At 34.1% G+C, this 22,337-nt stretch overlaps 1 protein-coding gene across 8 annotated transcripts in view; it reads left to right on the top strand.

Moving 5' to 3' along the window:
- Nucleotides 1–20,612, top strand: part of LOC135226359 (uncharacterized) — a 76,945-nt gene extending 56,333 nt beyond the window's left edge. Inside the window, exons 1-4 of one of the 8 annotated variants that reach the window (XR_010317215.1) lie at nt 3,898–4,075; nt 8,215–8,363; nt 13,700–13,740; nt 20,455–20,612. Coding sequence is in view for 6 of the 8 variants with exons in the window: in XM_064265825.1 (XP_064121895.1) it covers nt 8,692–9,759 (1,068 nt within the window). In the remaining 2 variants the exon portion in view is untranslated. Of the gene's footprint in view, nt 1–3,897; nt 4,076–4,163; nt 4,232–4,357; nt 4,446–6,040; nt 6,179–8,214; nt 12,864–13,699; nt 13,741–20,454 lie in introns of those variants that run through there. The other 7 variants (XR_010317214.1, XM_064265821.1, XM_064265822.1 and 4 more) reach the window with 7 other exon arrangements.
- Nucleotides 20,613–22,337: the final 1,725 nt, after the last annotated feature.

Genomic DNA, 22,337 nt, shown 5'->3' with positions numbered 1-22,337 from the left:
CGAATTATGCCTTGGTCTAGAGGCTGGAGAAGTGCTGTAATTAGTGAATATTTCTCAGTGAAAAATACTACTGCGAACAAGCGAATTTTCTGTGCATAATGTGTATACATGTTCCATAGAGAAATCCACAAATCGGTGTCTGCAAATTTGGGGGTTTACTGTGTATATATATATATATATATATATATATATATATATATATATATATATATATATATATATATATATATATATATATACATATATATATATATACACATATATATATATATATATATATATATATATATATATATATACAGTGGTACCTCGAGATACGAAATTAATCCGTTCCGAGACGGCCTTCGTATCAAGAGTTTTTCGTATCTTGGAACACATTTAACATGTAAAATGGCTAATCCGTTCCAAGTCCTCCAAAAACACCCCAGTAAATTATATTTCAGGCCTAAAACACATGTTCTTGTTTTTCTGGGTTACGACAGAAGAAATATGACTCCAAAAAGGCAAAATACTGTACATACTTGAGTATTATTCAACTGCATATAATGTTCAACCCCATTTTTACTGATATTATTAGGACTTTGGCATATGTCCCTTAGCAATAAGCCTAGCCTATGTTAGCAGTTGCTACTGTAGCCTAGTCTATGATTCTGACATCTAAACCTAAGAGCTAAAAGCTTAGAATATGCCAATAAAATGTATAAATAATCAGTATGTACTCATTTCAAATAATTATTAATTAATCATTAACTATAATACACAAGCAAACAAAAAACAAACCTTTCAATCGATTGTTTACATTCAGATCTTACCCGTCTTACGAGTATGGAACGGGCGCCAAGCAATCATTTTTCCTAGCACACAGTAAGCCTATAAATTGTCATTAGTATCTCTCTTCAACTAATGAAACCACCAAACAGTATAATAACCATTCATTTCTATTCTTTATTCTATCTTTACCTAACGGAGATACCGAGTTACTGACAGCTATAATGAAACATATATAATACGTATATGTAAAGTAATAATAAAGCAGAAGAAGAATTCTAAAAAATGCGTATTTGTTGGCAGTCTGATTTATTTTATATTTTATGATATCTAATTCACATTTTTTTTTATTAAATGTATTGCATGTACTCATTTCAAAAATCAATTATTAAGTAACCATTAACTATAACAAACAAACAAAAAAAGCTTCCAAACGTCTGTTTACATCCAGCACTTATGAGTATCGAACGATCGCCAAGCAATCAATTTTACACAGTAAGCCATAAATTTCAATTCATCTATCTCTTCAACTACTGAAACTACCAAACTTTACCTAATGTTTTTTTTTATTAAATGTATTGCATGAATACTAAGTTTTTCAATTTACAGCAACCTTTTACCAATAGAATACTTAAAGCACAAGGGTAGATGCTGACCAATAGGAGAGCAGGACCTTATGGGGTGACTAGCATCAGGAACCAATGGGAGAGCGGGAGGATGGTGGCGAGTTTACCTCAAGTTTGGCGGTGCGGGAGTTTTAAAATTGTTCTCGGTGGTCCAGGCGAATCTCGGGACTTTATAGCAACAACCTTTCGTATCTTGAAAAACTTTTCGTATGTAGAGCAGTAAAATTTTTCGTATTGGCTTTCGTAACTTGGATTTTTCGTAAGTTGAGCCTTTCGTATCTCGAGGTACTACTGTGTATATATATATATATAATATATATATATATATATATATATATATATATATATATATATATAGATATATATATATATATATATATATATATATATATATATATATATATATATATATATATTTATGTGTAGTCTTATTTTAAATTTTGTAGTTAAATTTCTTGCCTACCTGACATAAAAACTTGACATATGACCTCATTCTCTACTCTATTCCATTCCTAATCAACATTTAATGTACTCCTATAGTGGTTGCTATAGGCCTACGTGCATTGAACATGTAGAAACTCATAAAAGTGCTAAATACAACTTTAATCCAAATGTAGCCTGCAATTGTAGATCAGTTCTCATATATATAATTCAGTTACTGTATCATCATTAATATCACTTATCATTATTAATATATTGTTATAACTGTTACAAGCATCTGTATAGGTTCTAGTTAAGTCTTAATTCTTGTAATACTGTGTTAAGTAATTCACTAATTTCAATAGTCCTCAAGCTTTTATTAACCAATAAATCCTGCAGCAGAGTGTGGAACTCCCAATTTGAAACTATTAAGATACCCATTTACTTAACTTAAACTAATTTGTATGATAACTTCAAAATTCATATCATGAGATTTTAGTCAAAACAAAAAAAGTATGTCTAAGGCTCAAGTGGACAATACTGAAAAAAAATGAGGGCTATAGCAGTAAATTTATTCTGTGGGCAATTTTGTGATCCACTAACATATAAAACTTAAAGTATATTATGGACAATATTACGAAAAGGAATAGGACTAAGGCAGTAAATTTAATCATTATACAGTTAAGTCAAAATAATTAAGCCTAAGGTTGTAATTTTTTTTATGCAGTTATGGTAATCACTAGGCTATAAAATTCAAAGAATAGCATCATTTGCTTCATAAACGTAATTATTTAATTATTTTATATTATTAGTTTTACCAAATTAAGGTCAAATTTGCGTTGCAAGATCATATTTATCTTAAAACGGCTGGAGATACTCTGTATCCTACCACCATGAATTGCTACAGTACTGTTATAGACTAAACACACTTATGATTAGTATAATCATAATAAGAAGAGGTATAAAGCCTTAGATACAAATTTATTAGATGATGTAATGGTGAAATATTATCTGGCTGTATTGAAATTTTACATATTTATAATATGATGTAATTGAGATTAGCTTAGAGTATTGATAGTGTAATATTATATATTATATATACAGTATTGTTAAATGCTTTTGATACACCTAAAATCATGAGATACAAATATATTAAATAATATTTTGGAGGAATATTACATTTAACATTTCTCATTTTCTATGAAATGCAATTTCTAGATAATGTAATTTATGTATGAACTAATATATCAACCTTTTGGATTAACACTTTAATATTTTTACCCAAACGTCATTGTTAACATATAAAACAATCTATTGGAAAAATATATTAGCCTGTAGGATTGATATAGTATCTTACACAGTACTATTGAATTCTTTCAAATGTCTGAACTCATGAGATACAAATATATTAAATGGTATTTTCGAGATATATCAGCTGTTATTGTTGATATTTTCATTTTCATATATAAAATAAAGTATTAATAGAATATTATCGAGTTCTTTATATATACCAAAAACGATGTCAAAATACATAAGTGTATAAGATAAAAGTCGCACAGAATATTATCTTTTAGTCATTCATATTCTTTGTTATTATTGTATTGAATAATGTATTCGAAAAATATTAGCCTGTTGTACGGATATTTTCTTATACAGCATTGTCTTATTCGTTAAATATACTTAGACGGTGTCAAAATAAGTGTATAAGATAAAAAATCTTACTGAATATTACCTTATAATGTTGATATTGTCTTTCTTATGTATAGGATGATGTATTAGGAAAAATATGAAGCTATGGGATTGATGTTTTCTCATACAGCAATGTCATATTCGTTAAATATACCAATTTTTTTTAGTAGACGGTGTCAAAATAAGTGTTTAAGATAAAAATCTTACAGAATATTATCTTTTAGTATTGATATTTTCTTTCTTATGTATAGGATGATGTATTAGGAAAACATTAGCCTTTGGGACTGACATTTTCTCATACAGCTTTGTTCAATTCTTTAAATGTACCTAAACGATGTTAAAATCAGTGTTTAAGATAACTAATCCATCAGAAAATTTAGCAAACACCAAAGAAGAAGAAAAGGAAGATCTGTTTACACGGTCCTGTCCCTCTCCCTCTCCCTATCCCCCCCTCTCTCCCTCTCCTTAGAGGATCGCCTTCAGACTAGGGTCCCGTTACCTAACCCTCTAAGGAAATTTTCCCCAATTTCGCCAATTGGCCTTCGAGATCGGGCCTTCCGGTATTAATTGGTGTGAGTATGACTGGGCTAAGTGGTTTGGGGTGCAATGGGCGTTAAATTGGTTGTCAAATTGGTTAAATGTGGATGAAGTATAGATACGGCCGAGGGAGCTTCGCTGGTCGTTGTCCGACCCAAGGTGAAGCGTTCCCAATTTCGGTCACATTTTCGGTAATTGGTCTTGGTCGCTGGTCTTTTTGGTCTTAATTTATGTAAATATGACGGGGCTAATTGGTTTGAGTGTTAAAGGATGTTAATTCGGTTGTTAATTGGTTTAATGTGTATGAAATATAGAGGGACGAGTGAATTTTGGGTCGTGATTCGTCTGGGGACGTCGAGACATGTCGACGGCCGGACCAAAAATTGAGATTATTTTCTTATCTCGGTATTTATTCGTTTCATATGCAAATATTTGTAGACTTTAGTATTAAATACATAAATTTTAATCATTATTTAAATATACATCGAAGCATTCTTAAGAAATATGCCAATTTGGCTTCGTATCCCAGCCGATCTCTGCCCATAGGCCTGATCGTGATCTAGTCTCGTGTCCATTACGGATGAAATGAATTTTTTAATATCCAGGAATGCATGTTAATTTAACAAAAATGGTAATTTTATTTAAAGTTTTACAAAAAATATAAAAATCAGTTTCATTTAATCGGTTTAATGAGAAATTTTCGTTAGGTTAGGTTGGCTGCATGGTGTAGCCTAGGCCTATAGGCTAGGCAGGATTCGAAGTCCAGAGTATGATATAAAGTCGAATGATTAGAATTTTATCATTTTAATTAAGAATAAACTATATTTTAGGAAAAATATCACCATATTTTTTACTCTAGGCTACTATATATATATGGCTTTGGACATCTTGTAAGAAACAAAGGTTTGTTTAGGCTGGTCAGGTAAGGTTAAGTTGTGGTTTCCTTTGAAGTAGTGTTTCAGGATTTATATTAACTCGAATTCTATCCATCTTTTATAGGCTATGCTAGTTTATTATTGGTAATGTGTAGGCTAGGCCTACTTATATTGAATGCATGACAAAGGCTTGTGTTTTCACCATAAATATGCCCGTCCCTATGCAGTCCTGTACTGAGGGCCCCCCCTTCAAGCAACCTCCCACAAATTTGTGGAAGTTCATATTTTCTGTGACTATCCTTTTCATTGAACTGTACTTACAAAGTAATAAATGGTTGTTGTTTTTCTGTTATGTCAAAGTATATAACATAACAACAAATAAAGTAATATGTATGTTTTTGTTAACTTAATAAATGAATCAATCAGTAAAACTGATGAAATATTCTTGAATTTCAGTGCAAACTTTTAACATAAGTAAAATTCTTGCTAACCAAAGTCAGTACTTTGAATAACATCTAATCGGGTAGAAGGGCATAGACCACATACCCAATTTTTCTTCTTAATATAACTAAAACAACATTTTCAAGTATTTCATCGCATATACGTACCTATATATGCAATGACATTTATAGAAGAAAATGTCCAGTTTTGGAAAAAATGACCCCCCATAAAAAAACTCTAGGTACAGGCCTGCTACGGAGTAGTGCCATCAATGCATCTCATTCGGTGCAATGTAGGCATTACTTAAGGTTCTTTACAGCGTCCCATCGGCCCCTAGCTGCAACTACTGTAATTTCTTTTACTGTACCTCTGTTCATATTCTCTTTCTACCATCTTACTGTCCACCCTCTCCTAATAATTGTTCTATAGTGCAACTGCGAGGTTTTCCTCCTATTATGCCTTTCAAACCTTTTATTGTCAATTCCTGTTTCAGTGCTGAATGGCCTTAGGTGCCCCAGTACTTGGCATAATGCCAAAATCTATATAAATCAAATGAAAACCATAAATACTATACCTTATTTTATGCATATTAGCCTCACCACAAGTTGTATTATTGGTAGATGTTAGTTGCATTCAGTTTCCATAATTGCTTTTTATACTATAAATTCTATATTCCATTTCATTTTCTGGCATCATCTTGTGTCTTGTTAACAGTTTCCACGAGTTGCCAAGCAATAGATTGACGTCTTTGAAGAAGAGGCTGTGTATTAATGTACTATCTTTAACACAGTGTTTTAATAGAAAAATGGGCCTATTGGCAAGGTGAGACTTTGTTCTCTTATTTAAGCTAACATTTGAAAAGTCTTAATTATAATTATTTTCCCAGTTTTCTAATGGGATTTGTTTCTCTAATACTTGCAATAGTTAAACACAATTTTATTTTCACTATTTGAAAGATTAAATTTTTGTTTTTTTTAGTTAATTTAAATCCTAGACCACAGACAGTCCCTGAGTTACATCAGGGTGCCATTTCTATGCTGCAATTTAAGCCAAAAATGGCCTTTAAGGCACCCAAGAGCCTAACCGAAGACATCGTCAAAAATTGTAAGAAAACCTCACTATAATCTATAGGGTGGGTGTCTTGAAAACAACATAACCTGCATTTTGATTGAGCTTTTCATAAAAGGAAAAAAACTCCAAATTTTGACCATTTTGCCATTTTGGAGACATTAAAGCTTCAGTGTACCATCAAACTGGTGACGTAAACCCAGAACATTCGCTGTAACCCAGGAAATAATTTCTGATGAATGTATTTGAAGACCGACGTAGCCTCAGAATGACATAAGCCAAGTCCGACATAACCCAGGGACTTCCTGCATTGTAAACATTGCTCTTCAATAAAATACTTGCACAATACATATAAAGTAATTATTTATGCAAGACTCTTCCTTATGAAATTTTAAAGATAAAGACAATCTTACTCATTCTTTGTTAATAAAAGTGTCATAATTTACTAGATTGTGTTTTTTGGTGTACATAATGTGAGCTGTCTTGGTGGACCCATTAGGCTATAAATATTGTGCAATTTCCTTTCATGACCTGACCATAGCTCATTAATAATTGCATATTTTATATTTATAATTTGTGTTTTTGTTTTATGGATATTTGCAACCCTGAGTGGAGAATGATTGGTACATTTAATCATCTAATTACTGCACAGGTGCAAGTGCAAATCCTTTTCATAAATGAAAAAACCTCATATTTTCTAATCCAATTTACTAAGTACATAACTGGTTAGACAACAGATGGACCTGTTCTGCAAAACAGAATGTGAAGTCTTCCCCAAGTTTGGTTATTCATGTTTAAGTGTTCCTCGCACTTAACAGCAGCCATGATGGCACTGAAATTTCTATTCAAGAACTATCCTACCTCAAGATAAAGTATTTTCTTGCGTTCCGATTATTCCATGCGGTTGACAGGAAAGCTAGAGTTAATTTTCCCAATTTTGATAGCATTATTGTAGCTAAAAACTTTAGATTGCTTATTGCAGTTAAGTTTTCACTTCCCCTTAGAGGGGTAGTGCTGTCAGTGTATCTCACACGTTGCACTGTAGGCATTACTGAGGGTGCTTTCCAGGGTCACTTTGGCCCCTAGCTGCAACCCCTTTCATTCCTTTGACTGTACTAATGTTCATGCTCTTTTTTTTCAATCTTACTTTTGCCTTTCTAACAATGTTTCATAATGTAGCTGCAGTGTTTTCCTCCTGTCACACCTCTGAAACCTTTTTACTCTAAATATCCCTTTCAACACTGAATGGTCTCATCATAGGTCCTAGCTCCAGGCCTTTGCCCTAAATTATATATTCCATTCTATTCATTCTTTGGTGAGAAATGTTCTCAAGGTCTCACCAGAGTTTGTGGAGAATGGAAGTGGAGGTTCTAAAGATTAAATTTTTACTTTTTATTCATTATTACAATCAATATTTTGGAAGGATCCAGTGAGTGTGTCTGCAATACCACATAGTTATGAGTATGTCCTCACATGGACAGAAATAGGTTACTTTAACATACTAATTAGGGATGCAGGTCAGGATTAGCCACCTTGGGCCAACCAAAGACTGTTTAGACTAACCTTGGACCATATTGGAATGTCACAAGAACCCTACATTGGTTGTAAATAGCAAAAAATATAAGGTAATGGTTTGCTTGGTAATAATGGGGTAAAGTTGCAGGTTTTGCAATGTATGGTAACCAATATTTTACAGTATTGTATTTTATTTCATAATAGGCATTTGTATTTCTTGTGAAAGGATTAGTAGTCCTTGAATGTCTCATGTTCATTATATTTTTTATTTTCAGGTTAAAAAAAGAAAGTCAAGAAAAAGCTCATTCCAGCAGTCTGAGACTGAATGCAAGACTTCAAGAGTATAACCACAAGCAAAAAGTGTCTAAACAGGAAACACTGAAATACAGGAACGATAATATTGATGATTTTACTTTTTAAAAAGGTATTCTTGACAGATTTTTCTTTTGTACACTTGATAATGAAGTGTATTTTTGGGGCAATGAAACTTTAATGCTAAAGTTATTTGTTGCTTCTCAGAAAAGCATTACATTCTTTGTACTGCTTTGGCTGTAAAGTCAAGGCTTGACTTAGTATTTACATGTTACTATTTTAAAACATTTCTATTCACTGGCATTGAAATGTTTGTTAGACTTGATGGTAAATTTTTATGTAAATTTCAGTCTTTGGTAACCTTGTGTAAATTGTTTTCGAAGAACCTAAGGAGGGCTGTTTGTTAAAATAAAGGTTGAGTAATTGCATCAGCAGCAAAGATGAAGAAACAGAAGACCCAGCGAAGTAAGGCCCCAAGTAACTGGGACCAGCCAGACAACGAGTGGAGACCACGCAATTTCATTAGCCCGGTCGAGAAATCCAGTCCCTTACATGCCGAACAAGATTCTCTCAGTCGGACGTTTCTCCAGGACTCTGGAGGGGAAAGTGATGGAGGAAAACACAATACCTGTCCTGTTTGTTATAAATGGTTCTCTAGAAGTGCTGCCTTGTTCTGTCACATCAAGCAGAATCACAGATATGTTCTGAGTAGACCTAATGAAAATTCCATCGAAGAATTGGAAAAGCAGACAGAGGAGTGGAAGAGGCGCATGAAAGGGGAGGACTCGGGTTCCTCTTCATCAAGCGAAACTAGAGTAGAGGCCACTTCTTCAGATGTTTTGAAGGACAGTAGAAGAGGGTCGATTGGTACCAGACTTAAATCCAGCGAGTCTGAAGAGAACTGTGATTACGACATTGAAAATTATCCAATTATTGGTGGATCAGCCTCTGCTGGGAGTTCAACTGGAAGTTTACTCTCATTTCATAGCGCGAGTTCGGAACTCCTTGATCCCGACCAGAGTTTTTCTATCGTGAGGAAGGATGTGAAAAAGAGAAAGAGGAGTCACGAGCCTCAGTCAAGAAGTGCTGGTAAAAAGGGGAATCTTGCAAATGGTGTCAAAGTGGAACCCATGAATTCCTGTACCCCACATTCAAAACCTGTGATAAATAATGCTAAGAAAAATGTGCCAAAAGGTAGATCGTGTGCGAAACCTGAACATGGGCCAAATGGGAGGCTTTTCAGTAGAACAAGAATAACAAAGCCAGTCGAAGATGTCCAAGACTTTGATTCATTTGATTTTAGTGTGGACAACAGCCCTAACCACAAAAAGACACACCAGTGCCCCATTTGTAGCTCATGGTTTTCTAGTGCGACTCTGCTGACTTACCATCACATGAGAGTACACATGACAAATGAATTCCAGCAGTGCTTCAAGTGTGGAATGTGTTTTTACGAGTCTTCGTTGTATACAGCTCACGTTAATCTTCACGAAAAGGCTGCCTCATGAAATAATGTTTTAGTGAGGCATGATAAATGAATTTTATATATTAATTTTTCTCGTGAGTGTTAGAAAATCCATTTTTTTTTTAATCTATTTTAAAGTTAACTATGGAAATTTGACATTGTGCAATAATGTTTTTGAGCTTAAGCAGTGTTTTGTTCAGGAATGAAATGAGATTATGCTAAATTGCTAGGGAGTACTAGCTTGATATCATCCGACAATGAAATACTTCTTTCTGCCCAGAAGAATATGTAAGCTGTTGGTCAGACATTCTTAATGTCTCAAGAAGGTGCAACTGTTGCTCTTTAGCAGATGCAATATAAAACAGTTTTGACAGTACAGTATTTTGAAATGTAACGAAGGAATATTGGCTCTGTAATGTTGTTGGACGTTATTGTATGATTATGTAATCATAATTGTCATGAGGTAGTGATGAAATGTGTCATAAAATGTTTTGAAAATCCCTCTGTTCACTTTTTGTCCTTTCATTGAAAGAATACAGGAAAGGCATAAATGTATCAAAACATGGTTTAGGTATTTTACTGTGGTTAAAGCTAGAGAAGTACACTGAGGATGTATTACAAAAAATATTATGTTGAACGTTTATTACTGAATATCTTCAGTACGTAAATTGAAAAAATGGACTTAATTTGACCTGTGAAAGGTAGTACAAATCTTCATTTTGGCAGATCTGATTGTATTTTTTTTTTCCTCATATATTGTTGCTCTAGTTAGACTACTTTTATTGTATTACTACCAGGGGTTGATGAAATGATTGAATTTCCTTGAAAACATAGGCTATTTGTTATATATAGCAACTGTGTATCTTTCACTATGTCTTGCTCAGTTCATAGGGTAAGAATAACACGATTGGCAGTTGCAACAGCTGACATGAGAAACATCCTAGTATTAGAAGTGTAAGTAATATGTAGGATCCCTGGTTAGCTTCATAAATATAGTACAAAGGGAATGAATATGACAGATTCCGCCACATAGATAAGGATGATATTAGTTGTCTGCCTGTATGGCATGGGCTGTTAGTCACCAGTCTAGCATATTGTAAGCTGGAACATACAGTATTTACCCTGCTGGTAAGCTCGAATTCCTTGTTTACTGGTGTGGTTCTTTTAATTACGGTCTTTAGCAAAGTGATCTGTTATTGGAGTAGAATTTATAATTTTTCGTTGTTACCGTTATGTTTTAAGAATGTTGCAGGGTACTATTTTCATTCAAATGTTGGCCATGTTTTTGTTTTGTAGTTCCTATTACCATTTAGTAGTATATTTTTTTAACTGAAGTGATTCTTCATCATATGCGATTGGTGCCTTCAGCGCATCTCACATGATACACTGTAGGCATCTCCTAAGGTACTGTGCAGCATCCCTTCAGCCCTTAGCTGCAACCCATTTCATTCCTTTTACTGTATCTATGTTAATATTCTCTTTCCTCTAACTTTCCACCTTCTCCTAACAATGTTTCAACATTATTTTCAACTCTGAATGTCCTCATGGGTCCCAACGCTTGGCCTTGGGGCTAAGTTTTATATTCCAATTCCATAGTGATTTTTTTCTTGCAGAAAAAGTGTGTAATGTTGGTTATATCTTCCTGTGCCACTTCTTAGTTATTCTCTCAAAAGTAGATTTAAGAATGAGATAGCATTTTGTATGTTATCAGTTGTTCTTTTACTTCAGGAACACATGATCAAGAAAAAAATTATATAGATATATATATATATATATATATATATATATATATATATATATATATATATATATATATATATATATATATATATATATATATATATATATTTGAGGATTTGTTTATATTTATTATTTCTATCACGTCTCTCAGTAATATAGAAGTATGATGAGGCTTACTGGGAATAGTGCATTTTCCAGACATAAAAGGCAGCATTTGGATATCACTTATTCCTAAAGTCTGTCAACCTATTACCATCCTGAATCGTGTTGTTGTTGTGGAAAACGTTCTAGTTACATCCAGCCTTGGAGAACTTATTCTGTTTTGTTTAGTTTTTTAAATATTGGTGCATTATTATAACCAAATTAATGAATACAAACTAACTAAGGTAAAGTGAAGGTGAATATACTGCTCTTCGTTAATTGTTACTTTGCAGTTTCAATAACCACTGGAAAGTTTGTTTTCCTCAATGAGAGTAAAATGAAAGATCATCGTTACTATGTAACTTAACCAGAATGTTGAGTTATTCCTGGATTTTACTTAAATTAAACCAATAGTTTCTTATAGTAAACTAGACAAAGGTATATACAGCAGTTAGACTAGTCATTAAGAAACTTAAGTTAAGGAGTAAACTCTTTTATCAGGGTTTTAACATAAAGAAAGTTTGGTTGTTCACTACCAAGGAGTAAACAGGTACTGTAGTCTTCTTGGGGAAAGGCTGACAGTAGTGTAAATACTTTGTGTATTTTGTCAGATGTCTTTTGTTTGTCATTTTTCTGTCAGATTACCGACAACTGTATGAGATAATTTAGTTCATATAGTACTCTGTTACAGATCATTTATTTTCCAGTGATCTTCCATATGTATATTAACTTTAGAAATGTCATCCATATGAAGTTAGAAATGTCATCCTTTTCTGAAATTAGAAGTACCATCCATTTTTGAAGTTTGAAGTGACATCCTTTTCTGATGTTAGAAGTGACATCCATTTCTGAAGTTAGAAGTGACATTCATTTCTGAAATTGGAAATATCATTCATATCTGAAGTTAGAAGTGATATCCATTTCTGAAATTAGAAATGTTATTCATATTTTTCCCATCCTTTTTCAAATCTTAAATGAACAAATTGCTGGATGCCAAATGGGTTCTTAATTTTCTGTAGCTTAAGGGGGCCTTTTTGTAGAAAATTCTTGTGGTTTTTTGTGTGGAAGTGTGATGTTTTTCATAAAAATGGATGAGTTATACCTCTGTAACAAAAAAAATCTTGAAATGCAAGGGGGAATGTTATGAAATTGTTTTAATTGCATCACAAAACAAGAGTAATGTTGAATCAGAGGAGAAGTCACAAAAGCCAAGTGTGGGACAATTACAGAGTTGGTGTTAACATCGAAAATAAATTTTGAAGCAACTTTCAGAGTATTACTAAAACTTCATTACAGTATTTCAGGATGTGCTAAGAGAGTTGACTTTCCAGTTTGTATACCAACAATATCGTACATTATAGCGTTGCATTTGTATCAAAGAATTCATGCTTTACAAAATGTGCTACATCATGAACAAAATGCTCACATTAGGCTAGAACACATTTCCTTGCTACATCCCCAGGAAAACAATGCTTTTGAGAATAGTAACCAAAAAGTGCTTTTTGCTGTCCCCAGTTGTAACATCTTGCCAATATACTATTCTGAATTGTTAGATTTCACTCAAAGAAGCAAGTCGTGATCCAAAATGTGAATATGAAAACAATAAATTTTCAAGAACTGAAAATCCACTCTCCATATCTTTTTTTTGTCCTAATAGGTTAATAGTTGACTCTCCTAATTTGTCATTTGATGTTTCTCATAGGAGTTCCTATGTTTTTCATTCCCCTTACTCTAACCCTGTGAGGTTCATGCATCAATAGAGATTGGCCTGGATTATACTCCTGTGCATTTCTTTAAGTAGTCATTTGATAAACTGGCTCTTATATTTAAATCTTTGCCATTCAGTTATTAAAACATTTCTCCTTCCTGAAGGTTATATTCACTGATGCACCTCATCCCAAAGAAAGGTTTTACAGCTGTAATTCTTCCAGAAGCCATAATATTAACATGTCATGAAATTATTCGAAAACATAAACCTTTACTGCTGAATTACTTGAATACTGCGTGTAACTCTTGATGATATAATTCAGGTGGTTTCTTCAGACAAGTCGTACAGGGTACCTTTTTCATGTCTCCTTGATGTTTGGTCATCCCTTTTACAGAATGGTAAACCTCTTGGGCATCTGGCAGAACTTGGCAAAAGGTCTGTTAGCTAAAGTTCTTGTTTGTTGCTTTATTCCTTAGTTCCTCTTAAGTACTTTTATTCATAATAATTTAAAGTAGTTTTATTTACAGGAATGGGACATTATCTGTCTGTTTGAAGGCAAGTTCTTCAGACCTTTATACTCTCACGCTCATCCATGATTAGGAGACCTGTATAGCTCCTCATCTGTCCATTCATTACCAATAGATCAATATGCCTTGTCTTCCATCAACTTGCAACTGTCCTTTGTTGTTTTGACTCATTCTCAAATTGGACATTATCTGTGTTTGAAGGCGAGTTCTTCAGACCTTTATACTCTCACGCTCATCCATGATTATCATAGGAGACCTGTATAGCTCCTCATCTGTCCATTCATTACCAGTAGATCAATATGCCTTGTCTTCCATCAACTTGCAACTGTCCTTTGTTGTTTTGACTCATTTTCAAATTGTACTCTCTTCATCTATGATTTCAGGTCATGGTAGTGATCAAGATTACAGAAGTTTTTTAATCAACATGTGGTTTTTGGGTGAACAGTGTTTTTATAGACCTTTGTTACATTGTAGATTACAGTAAAAGTCATATCCCATTATCTTCATAGATACAAAACTCTTGAAAACTTATATTTCTGCATTTTCTTCTGTTCAAGTGTTTCAGTTCTGTCTCATGAAAATGATGCTTGAATTGCATCCTTTTTTCAGGTTATTTTGAAGTGATGAAATCATCTCAGTTTTGGATGCTGTCTCATTTCGATTATTGAAGCTGTAAGCAGGCTTTCAATCTTATGTGTAATATTGTTCTCATAATAAGTGTAATGCATCATTGTTGTGCCTCCTTGATGGTAATGAAAGAACTCATTTGTCTGATCAGTGATCCTGTCTCTACCCTTTCTCTTGTGACCCTTTTTTGCTCTACTGTGGTGTGGCCTCATTTCTCTGTGTGTTAATGTGGCCTCACACTAGTCCTTTTTTTCTCCAGCAGCGAGCCGGTGCTGCCGACAATGGAAAACCGGGAGCTTTTAGCTCAAGATTTTGGCTTCCCTACTGGATGGGAAGCAGCGAGCACGAACCATGAGCGACCATGTAGTGTAAACAAACAAGATGGCTGCAGCTGATAGGACATACTCTCAGACCTTTGGCTTCTCTTCTCCTGAGCCACTCTCGAACCCACAAACGTTTTTTGTTACTCTTGCATTCATGTAAGATTCCAAGAAAACACATCACTGCAGCACATTGTGAAACAGTCTGACAATTTCTGGGTGCCATGATGATATCAGCTGATCAGTTTTGTTTACTTTTTCCTACTGCTCCTCGAAACGACAAGGTCCTAGTGTGACAATACAACACTTTTGCTCGTGAGCATCGGCTGGATGCTGGCCAAAACCGTGAGCAAGAAAAGACTAGTGTGATACCAGCTTTACTCTGTCCAGTTTTAGCAAGCTTGAGTAAACTGTCTCATCCCTCCTGTCTGGGTTCCTAGTATTACTCACCATGCTATCTGCCAGTCCTTTTTTCTTTTAAAGATAAGTTTTAGAAATCTTAATTTAGAAATCTTCATCCTCCATGTTGTGGGTGTATTGCTTTCTTTGGAGTTTGACTTCTAGCATTTTAATTCTTTCGTAATTTCTTGTAGCTATAGCTACAGAAGGCTATGGCCATTAAGAAAACATACAACAGTCTTCTTTACCTGACAAAGCTGTTTTTGTTCACAACACTAGGCAGGCTGCTGCTGCTGTAGACAGGGTTTCAGAGTTTAGTACATGGTTTAATACTGCTCAGTTTGCTAAGAGTTATGTCTTGGTCTTGTCTGTAACTTGAATGTAGAATAGTGTGCCTAGTGCAGTTGTTGAGTCTTCTGGCCTCCAAATGTTTAACAGGGGAGCAAATAGCTTCTTGCTTTCTTCTGCCAATGTCTCCTGAATTCAGGTGTGTCGGTTTTATTGTATGTTCCCTCATATTTATTTATCACACAAGGGAAGGAAAAGAATCTTCATTTATTCCTCATTCAAATTTATAGCTTGCAGTTGCAAGTACAGAAAAAGAGTGAGGTATCATTAAATTACATCAAATTGACTCTTGAATATGAACCAGCATACAAAGGCAAAAACCTCTTACAACAAATATGATGGTAAAAATGGGTTCTATTCTTCGTTTTAGTAGAATCTACTTCATTTTGGCAGATGTGTGCACATATGTCCCACAATGAAGTTATCCTTCTTCCCACTAGGAAAAGAAGAGCTGCTTCCATCATTTCTTAGTCAGATTTAAGGCTTTCAGGTCCAAGTATATGTATTTAAGAAAGCGTGAGGAAATAAAAAAAACTTACTGGGCCTATTAACAATGTGTTTCTGGTGAATGACAAGGGTTGATTCTGTAAACGTATATATTGACCTACAAAACAAAAACTGGTCAGAATTGTTTGATTATAAGGACTCTACATTGTAGCTCTCAGTAGACCTTGTCATCAGTAACTAGAAGGATTTTGTGTTGATACCAAAAAGTCAAGTAGGTTCTGTGAAGGACGATAAAAGTTAAACTCATTCAAAAACAATAATCATTAATTGGGCAATTCCTTCATTAACATGTCTGATTCTCTTGGTGGTTCTACAATTTATTCAATGTTAAACAGAACACCAATTATTATTATTATTATTATTATTAATAATATTATTATTATCATTATTATTATTTATTATTATTATTATTATTATTAATAATATTATTATTATCATTATTATATTTGTTATATTTATATTTGATTTATTTTTTATAGTCTTCCTATTCAACAGGCTGGTATTCATAGTGTGGAGTTCCAGGTTGCATCCTACCTCCTTAGGAATCCATCACTTTTCTCACTATGTGCGCCCTCTGAATGAACCCTGCAGCTACTTCTGCATCTAGGTTTTCCAGGTTCTTTCTCAGGGATCTTGGAATTGTGCTTAGTGTTCGTATGATTGTGGGTACAATTTCCACTGATATATCCCATATCCTTATTTCTATTTTTAGGTTGTGATACTTGCAGGTTTTTTTCTCTTTCTTACTCATCTACTCTTATGTCCCATGCTACTGCGACATCAATGAGTGATACTACTTTTTTCTTGATTTTGTCAATCAGCGTCAGATCTGGTCTATTGGCATGTATCACCTTATCTATTCTGATACCATAGTTCAAGAGGATCTTTGCCTCATCATTTTCTCTCTCTCCCACAGGTTGGTGTTTCTACCACTTATTGCAGCAAGCTACCTGGTGTTTTTACTACTGAATCATGCCTCTTTTGTACGGGTTCTGTGCAATCGCCAGTAATTCACTTGCTGTGTGATTTATGGTCTCGTCTTTCACATTGCACTTCCTGCATGTGGGTGGGATGTTATTTCCATTTAATGTTCTTTGGACATATCTGGTTCTAGGGCCAGATATTGTGCCTCTATTAGCATTCCTTCTGTTTCCTGCTTGAGTTCTCCCCTCTGTAGTCATTGCCATGTTTTGATGGTGGCCAGTTCTTTTGTCTGTCTCATGTACTGTCTGTGCATTGGTTGGCTGTGCCATTCCTCTGTTCTGTTTTTCAGTCTCTGTATATTTCTTGATCTTTGTTCACCTTTTTCAGTCCTTCTTCCCCTGTACTCCCTAGCCATTCGTCTTCACTGGTTTTCAGGTATTGCCCAAGTGCTCTACTCTTGAAGTAGACGCAGTCTTCTATGCTCAGTAGACCTCTCCCTCCTCTCATCCTTCTTTTGTCATGTCACAAATGCATAAGCTATGCTTGTTTTATGATGCTTTCGTGAACACCATTCCAATTATTTTGCAATCTGACCTTTGTTTCATCATGTGTGCGACTAGACTTTGATACAAAATTTAGTCTTAAGGCCAAGTGCTGGAACCTATGAAGTCAGTAAACACTGAAAGGGAAATTGAATGCAAAAGGCTTTAAAAGAATAACTGGAGGAAAACCTCACTCTTGCTCTGTGGAACAATTGCTAGGAGTGTGTGGAAAGTAAGATGGATCCTATTTCAGACATTTATGGGGTCCCTAAAGTATGGCATGGAATATAAAATTTGAGCCTAAGTTGTAACAGGAGGAAAACCTTGCAGTTGCACTATGAAATAGTTATAAGGAAAGGGTGGAATGTAAGATGGAAATAAGATAATGTGAATGGAGGTACATTAAAGGGAATGAAGGGTTGCAGCTAGTGGTCAAAGGGACTTCGCTAAGAACCTTCAGTAATGCTTATAGTGCAATATGTTAGGTGTACTGACAGCACTATCCCCTACAGAAGCAGGAATTTACGTGTTTACTATAAAATATAAATTTCTAAACAAAAATTGATGAATATTGTTTTTCTGATGGATTTTGACCTTCAGTTCCACTTCAAATTGTTTGGCTAACCAATTACAATACCTCCTGCATCTCATAATAATAGGTGACCTACGGCGTATAATTCACAGTAACCTTTCGTAACCTAGCATATCCTAGGGGCTGCTAGGTTCATCCTGACAGTTAATGAACACGTCATTAACTAAAAGTCTACTAAAAAATTTATGCCATCAATATACTTTGGAGACTCTTAAAAAGAACTTTAAATATAAGTTCATCTTGATAAACTCCCTTTTGGGGAAGCCAGTACATTTAGTGTGACTCACATGGTAAACTTGAAGCATTTACTAAAGGGAGGCAGTGTCCCTTTGTTTCACAGTTGGAACCACTTTACAGTCTTTTACTTTATTTCCATTTCTGCCTCCTTCCTTCCATATTGCTATTCAGCATCTGCAGCTCGTAATTCTTAGTGCAATTGTAAGATTTTCTCCCATTTTAATCTATACAACCATGTATTTTTTCACTTAAGCACTAGATGGCAGAAAGTGCTCTAGTGCTAGGCTTTTTAGCCTACGTTTCTTGATAAATTCAATTGATTTTTATTGATCATAAAGATATCAACACATCTAGCCCAGAGAAGTGTCTTTATGATCAGATAGTACTTGCTAATCCATTACAAAATTGGCTAAGGTATACAGGTTGTTCAGCGGCTCTTAGGTTCATCAGGTCATTCTTACCCAGACACCTAACCTTCTAAGCCCTGAATGGTTGAAAGTGGCCCCAGTGCTTAGTTTTATTGCCTAACCTAATTTTAGTTTAGGAAAGTGAGGTGTGGCTGTTTGTTCATAGTCCCCTCTTTCCATTTTAAGTATTTTCTTGGACGAAGTGTTGATGATCATCAGTGTTTATGAAACTCTAAACTAAATTTAGTCCAACCAGACCTTGATGATATGCAAAGTCATCAAAATTTATGAATAAATTTTTGTATTTTAAAAAAATGTCATTATCTAGGGGACAATTTAAGGGCTTACACAAACTTAATACAAACATTTAAAAGTAACATATTGTAATAATTTATAAAGCTTATCATCTAGGGTACAGTTTAAGGGCTTAAACAATCTTGATGCAAAAATTTTGAACTAGGATATTGACGAGCATATAAATCCCCCCCCCCCCCCCCACAAAAAAAAAAAAAAAAAAAAAAAAAACATAGAATTACCCTCATATGACTTGGAGTGTTAAAATTGTAAGTTATACCAAAATATAAATGGATATCCACCGTAGCTAATTCCATTCATAAATCGTACACAAAAACCTTAATAGGTATCCAAGCACTTTTTTTTCATCCTGGTATAACCTAACAAATTTAAGAAAAGTAAACATCAGTGTAATTTGCTTTCCTGATTTCGTATGGAACACAATCTAGGTCTGTATGCTTGCTGGTGCTTACTAGTTGACACAACTTTTATTTTCTCCATTTTCATTTGTCTATTTTCACATTTTTTTCCCCATTGTAGTCCGCTCGTTGTTTGCTCTCAAGTGAATAGCGCCTGGTTAATAATAATGAAAAAAAGAACTTTTTCACTCCCAGTTTCTTCAAATTGTTCATTCGTAACATTTACGTAACAGGAAGATTAGATTTTATTAACGCAATACTCTTAGAAGACAACGAAAAAGAAAATAAATATTCGATAGTCGAGACTCGAAATATATCGAAGTTACGGCAGTAAAGAAAACAAAACTAGATTTTAGTTTCTATAGAAAATGGTTATTTTAAGGGTGACTTCTAAATACTCGATTGGGACGACATTGTATACAAGATACATTTTCTGCGAGAATAATTGTTATATTATTAAGTTTAGTAATAATATGAGCTCTTCAAATTCGTCATGTAAGTTTAATTAACCTATTTATTAATTTGTATTCATAAGATTAATTAACTTTCACTATTTCAGTGGTATTTATTGCACAGATTTCGGGATAAAGATGAAGACGTCTACGGGAATATTTACCCTCTTTTGTAAACTTTTTGTTTATGCTTACGTCCTTTGTTTACTTTTTAAAAATATTTAACGTCTTTCTTTTATGTCCTTTACGTTCGTCCCCAAAGGGGTTGTTACTAAGCACGGCTCCTCTTTGCACTGAAACTAGTAGTTACCGATTTTTTTTATGAATATCTGTAATTCCTTTTTGCAGCATAAGTAGTTTAATTTACTGTGTATTTTATATATTTGGTTAATAATTAGCTTTGCTTTTATTAACTCTTGTTGTATTTTATGCTTCCACATACATATTAATTAACCGATTGTAAAATATTCTGTAAATAAGTAAATCAACGAAAAAAAAACATTAACAAAATTTTAAGAAAATATAATAAAGATAAATCTTTTTTTCCCCACCAGATATGTCAGTGCCTGTTCCCAAGGGTTGGAAAATCTCCCCTATTGCAGTCAGCAAGGCTTCAACAGTCTCCAACACTGTCGCACAACTGTCTCCAACATGTCATCAACAAAAGGAGGACGTGTTTATGTGGTTTGATGAAGATCCAGGTTGATTTCGGTCAATGTAAGTATTCAAAATAGACCTTTTTTTTCGTGTGAATGTAAATTTTGATGAGTTTTTCAAGGTTAGTGGTTTATTCGTGTGCTTAGATTAAGCCCCAGGCCTTATGCCACCACGGGCTCTTGCATAAAAGTGTCTTGTAAGTGTGGTAAAAAGTATCAAAATTAAAATTGTTTTTGTGTGACTGTGAATTTTAATTGATTTTTTTTATATTTTTGTGCTTAGATTAAGCCCTAGGCTTTATGCCAGCACGGGCTCTTGCTTAAAAGTGTCTTGTAAGTTGGATGAAAAGTATCAAACTTAAAATTTTGTGTGTGACTGAATTTTAATTGATTTTTCGGGTTAGTGGTTTATTTTTGAGCTTGGATTAAGCACCAGGCCTTATGCCAGCACAGGCTCTTGCTTAAAAGTGTCCTGTCAATGGGGATGAAAGTATCAAAATAGACCTTTTTTGTTTGAATGTGAATTTTTTTTAGGCTAGTGGTTCAATGTTTGGTTTAGAGTAAGTCCCAGGCCTTATGCAGCACAGACTCATGCTTAAAAGTGGCCTGCAAGTGGGGTGAAAAGCTTCAAAAGATGCCATTCTTTGTGTATGTATATGTGAATTTCAATGTACTTTTTTTGTAGATGGCTTTTTTTTGTGCTTAGATTAGGACTTAGGCCTATGCCAACACGGGCTCTTGTTTGCTTACATAGAACGAATAATTTTTTTTTAATTTGGTACTTTCGAGTTTCCTATACATTAATTTCATTTTCATTGAAACATTTTTATATAAGTGGATAAAATAGTTTAGGATGTTAGACAAAAATGTTTTTAGCTTAATTGAAGTTCATTATAATGGTATGTAAATATTCATTTCACTTATAATAAAAGTGTTTTACAATAATTAAAGTATTATTCCAATTGAAATATTCTTGTTATTTACAATAGCTGAATATTCTTGTTAAAAATGTAATTTTAATATTTGAGTAACTTTTCAATTCATCGAACTTGAGTCAACTGTCTTCTGTGCAAGATTTTTTGGCAATTGAACGTCGAGTTCATAGTACATCACATGCACACACACGCATTTTTCATATATATACATATATAATTATATATACACACACATATATATATATATATATATATATATATATATATATATATATATATATATATATATATATATATATATGTCTATATATGAATATGCATCTAATCTACATACACAGATCTGTGCAAATACACAAACAGAGGCTCAGATGACTCGATATAATACTGTACATTGACAGCCAACCTCATTTACAAGTTTTGAATAAGTCTGAATGAAAAAATAAAAGGACTTCTTGAAACTGTCAACTACTGTCCAGCATTCTCCCTTCGGCAGTCCTTTCAAAGAAGAAGGATCTTCTGATCTATTCCTTAACAAGGCCCTTCAAATATATATTTGTTTGAAGGACCTGAGTCCTAAGCAAAAATGCATTGCACGTAGGATGCCGTTCCGCAAAAGTGACCGAGGATTCCATATCACTGGAAAGCTTGACATAATGACCAGACCACTGGCAGGAGACCAAACGGGCGTCCCTGGGAGACCTATTTATATATAGTCTTCTGCGTCTAGGGCGTCGCCCTAGCGAAGGTGCCACTCTGACAAGGGCTTTGAGATAAAGAAAACGCGCCGTAAATTCGTCCAAGGCCAATAATACGTTAGGCGCCAATAGCGGATTTTGTAATTGGATG

The sequence above is a fragment of the Macrobrachium nipponense genome, chromosome 14 (assembly GCF_015104395.2).
Source record: "Macrobrachium nipponense isolate FS-2020 chromosome 14, ASM1510439v2, whole genome shotgun sequence".
Classification (NCBI taxonomy): Eukaryota; Metazoa; Arthropoda; class Malacostraca; order Decapoda; family Palaemonidae; genus Macrobrachium; species Macrobrachium nipponense.
The sequence above is the reverse complement of the archived record's forward strand: the minus strand, read 5'-3'. Positions and strand labels throughout refer to the sequence as shown.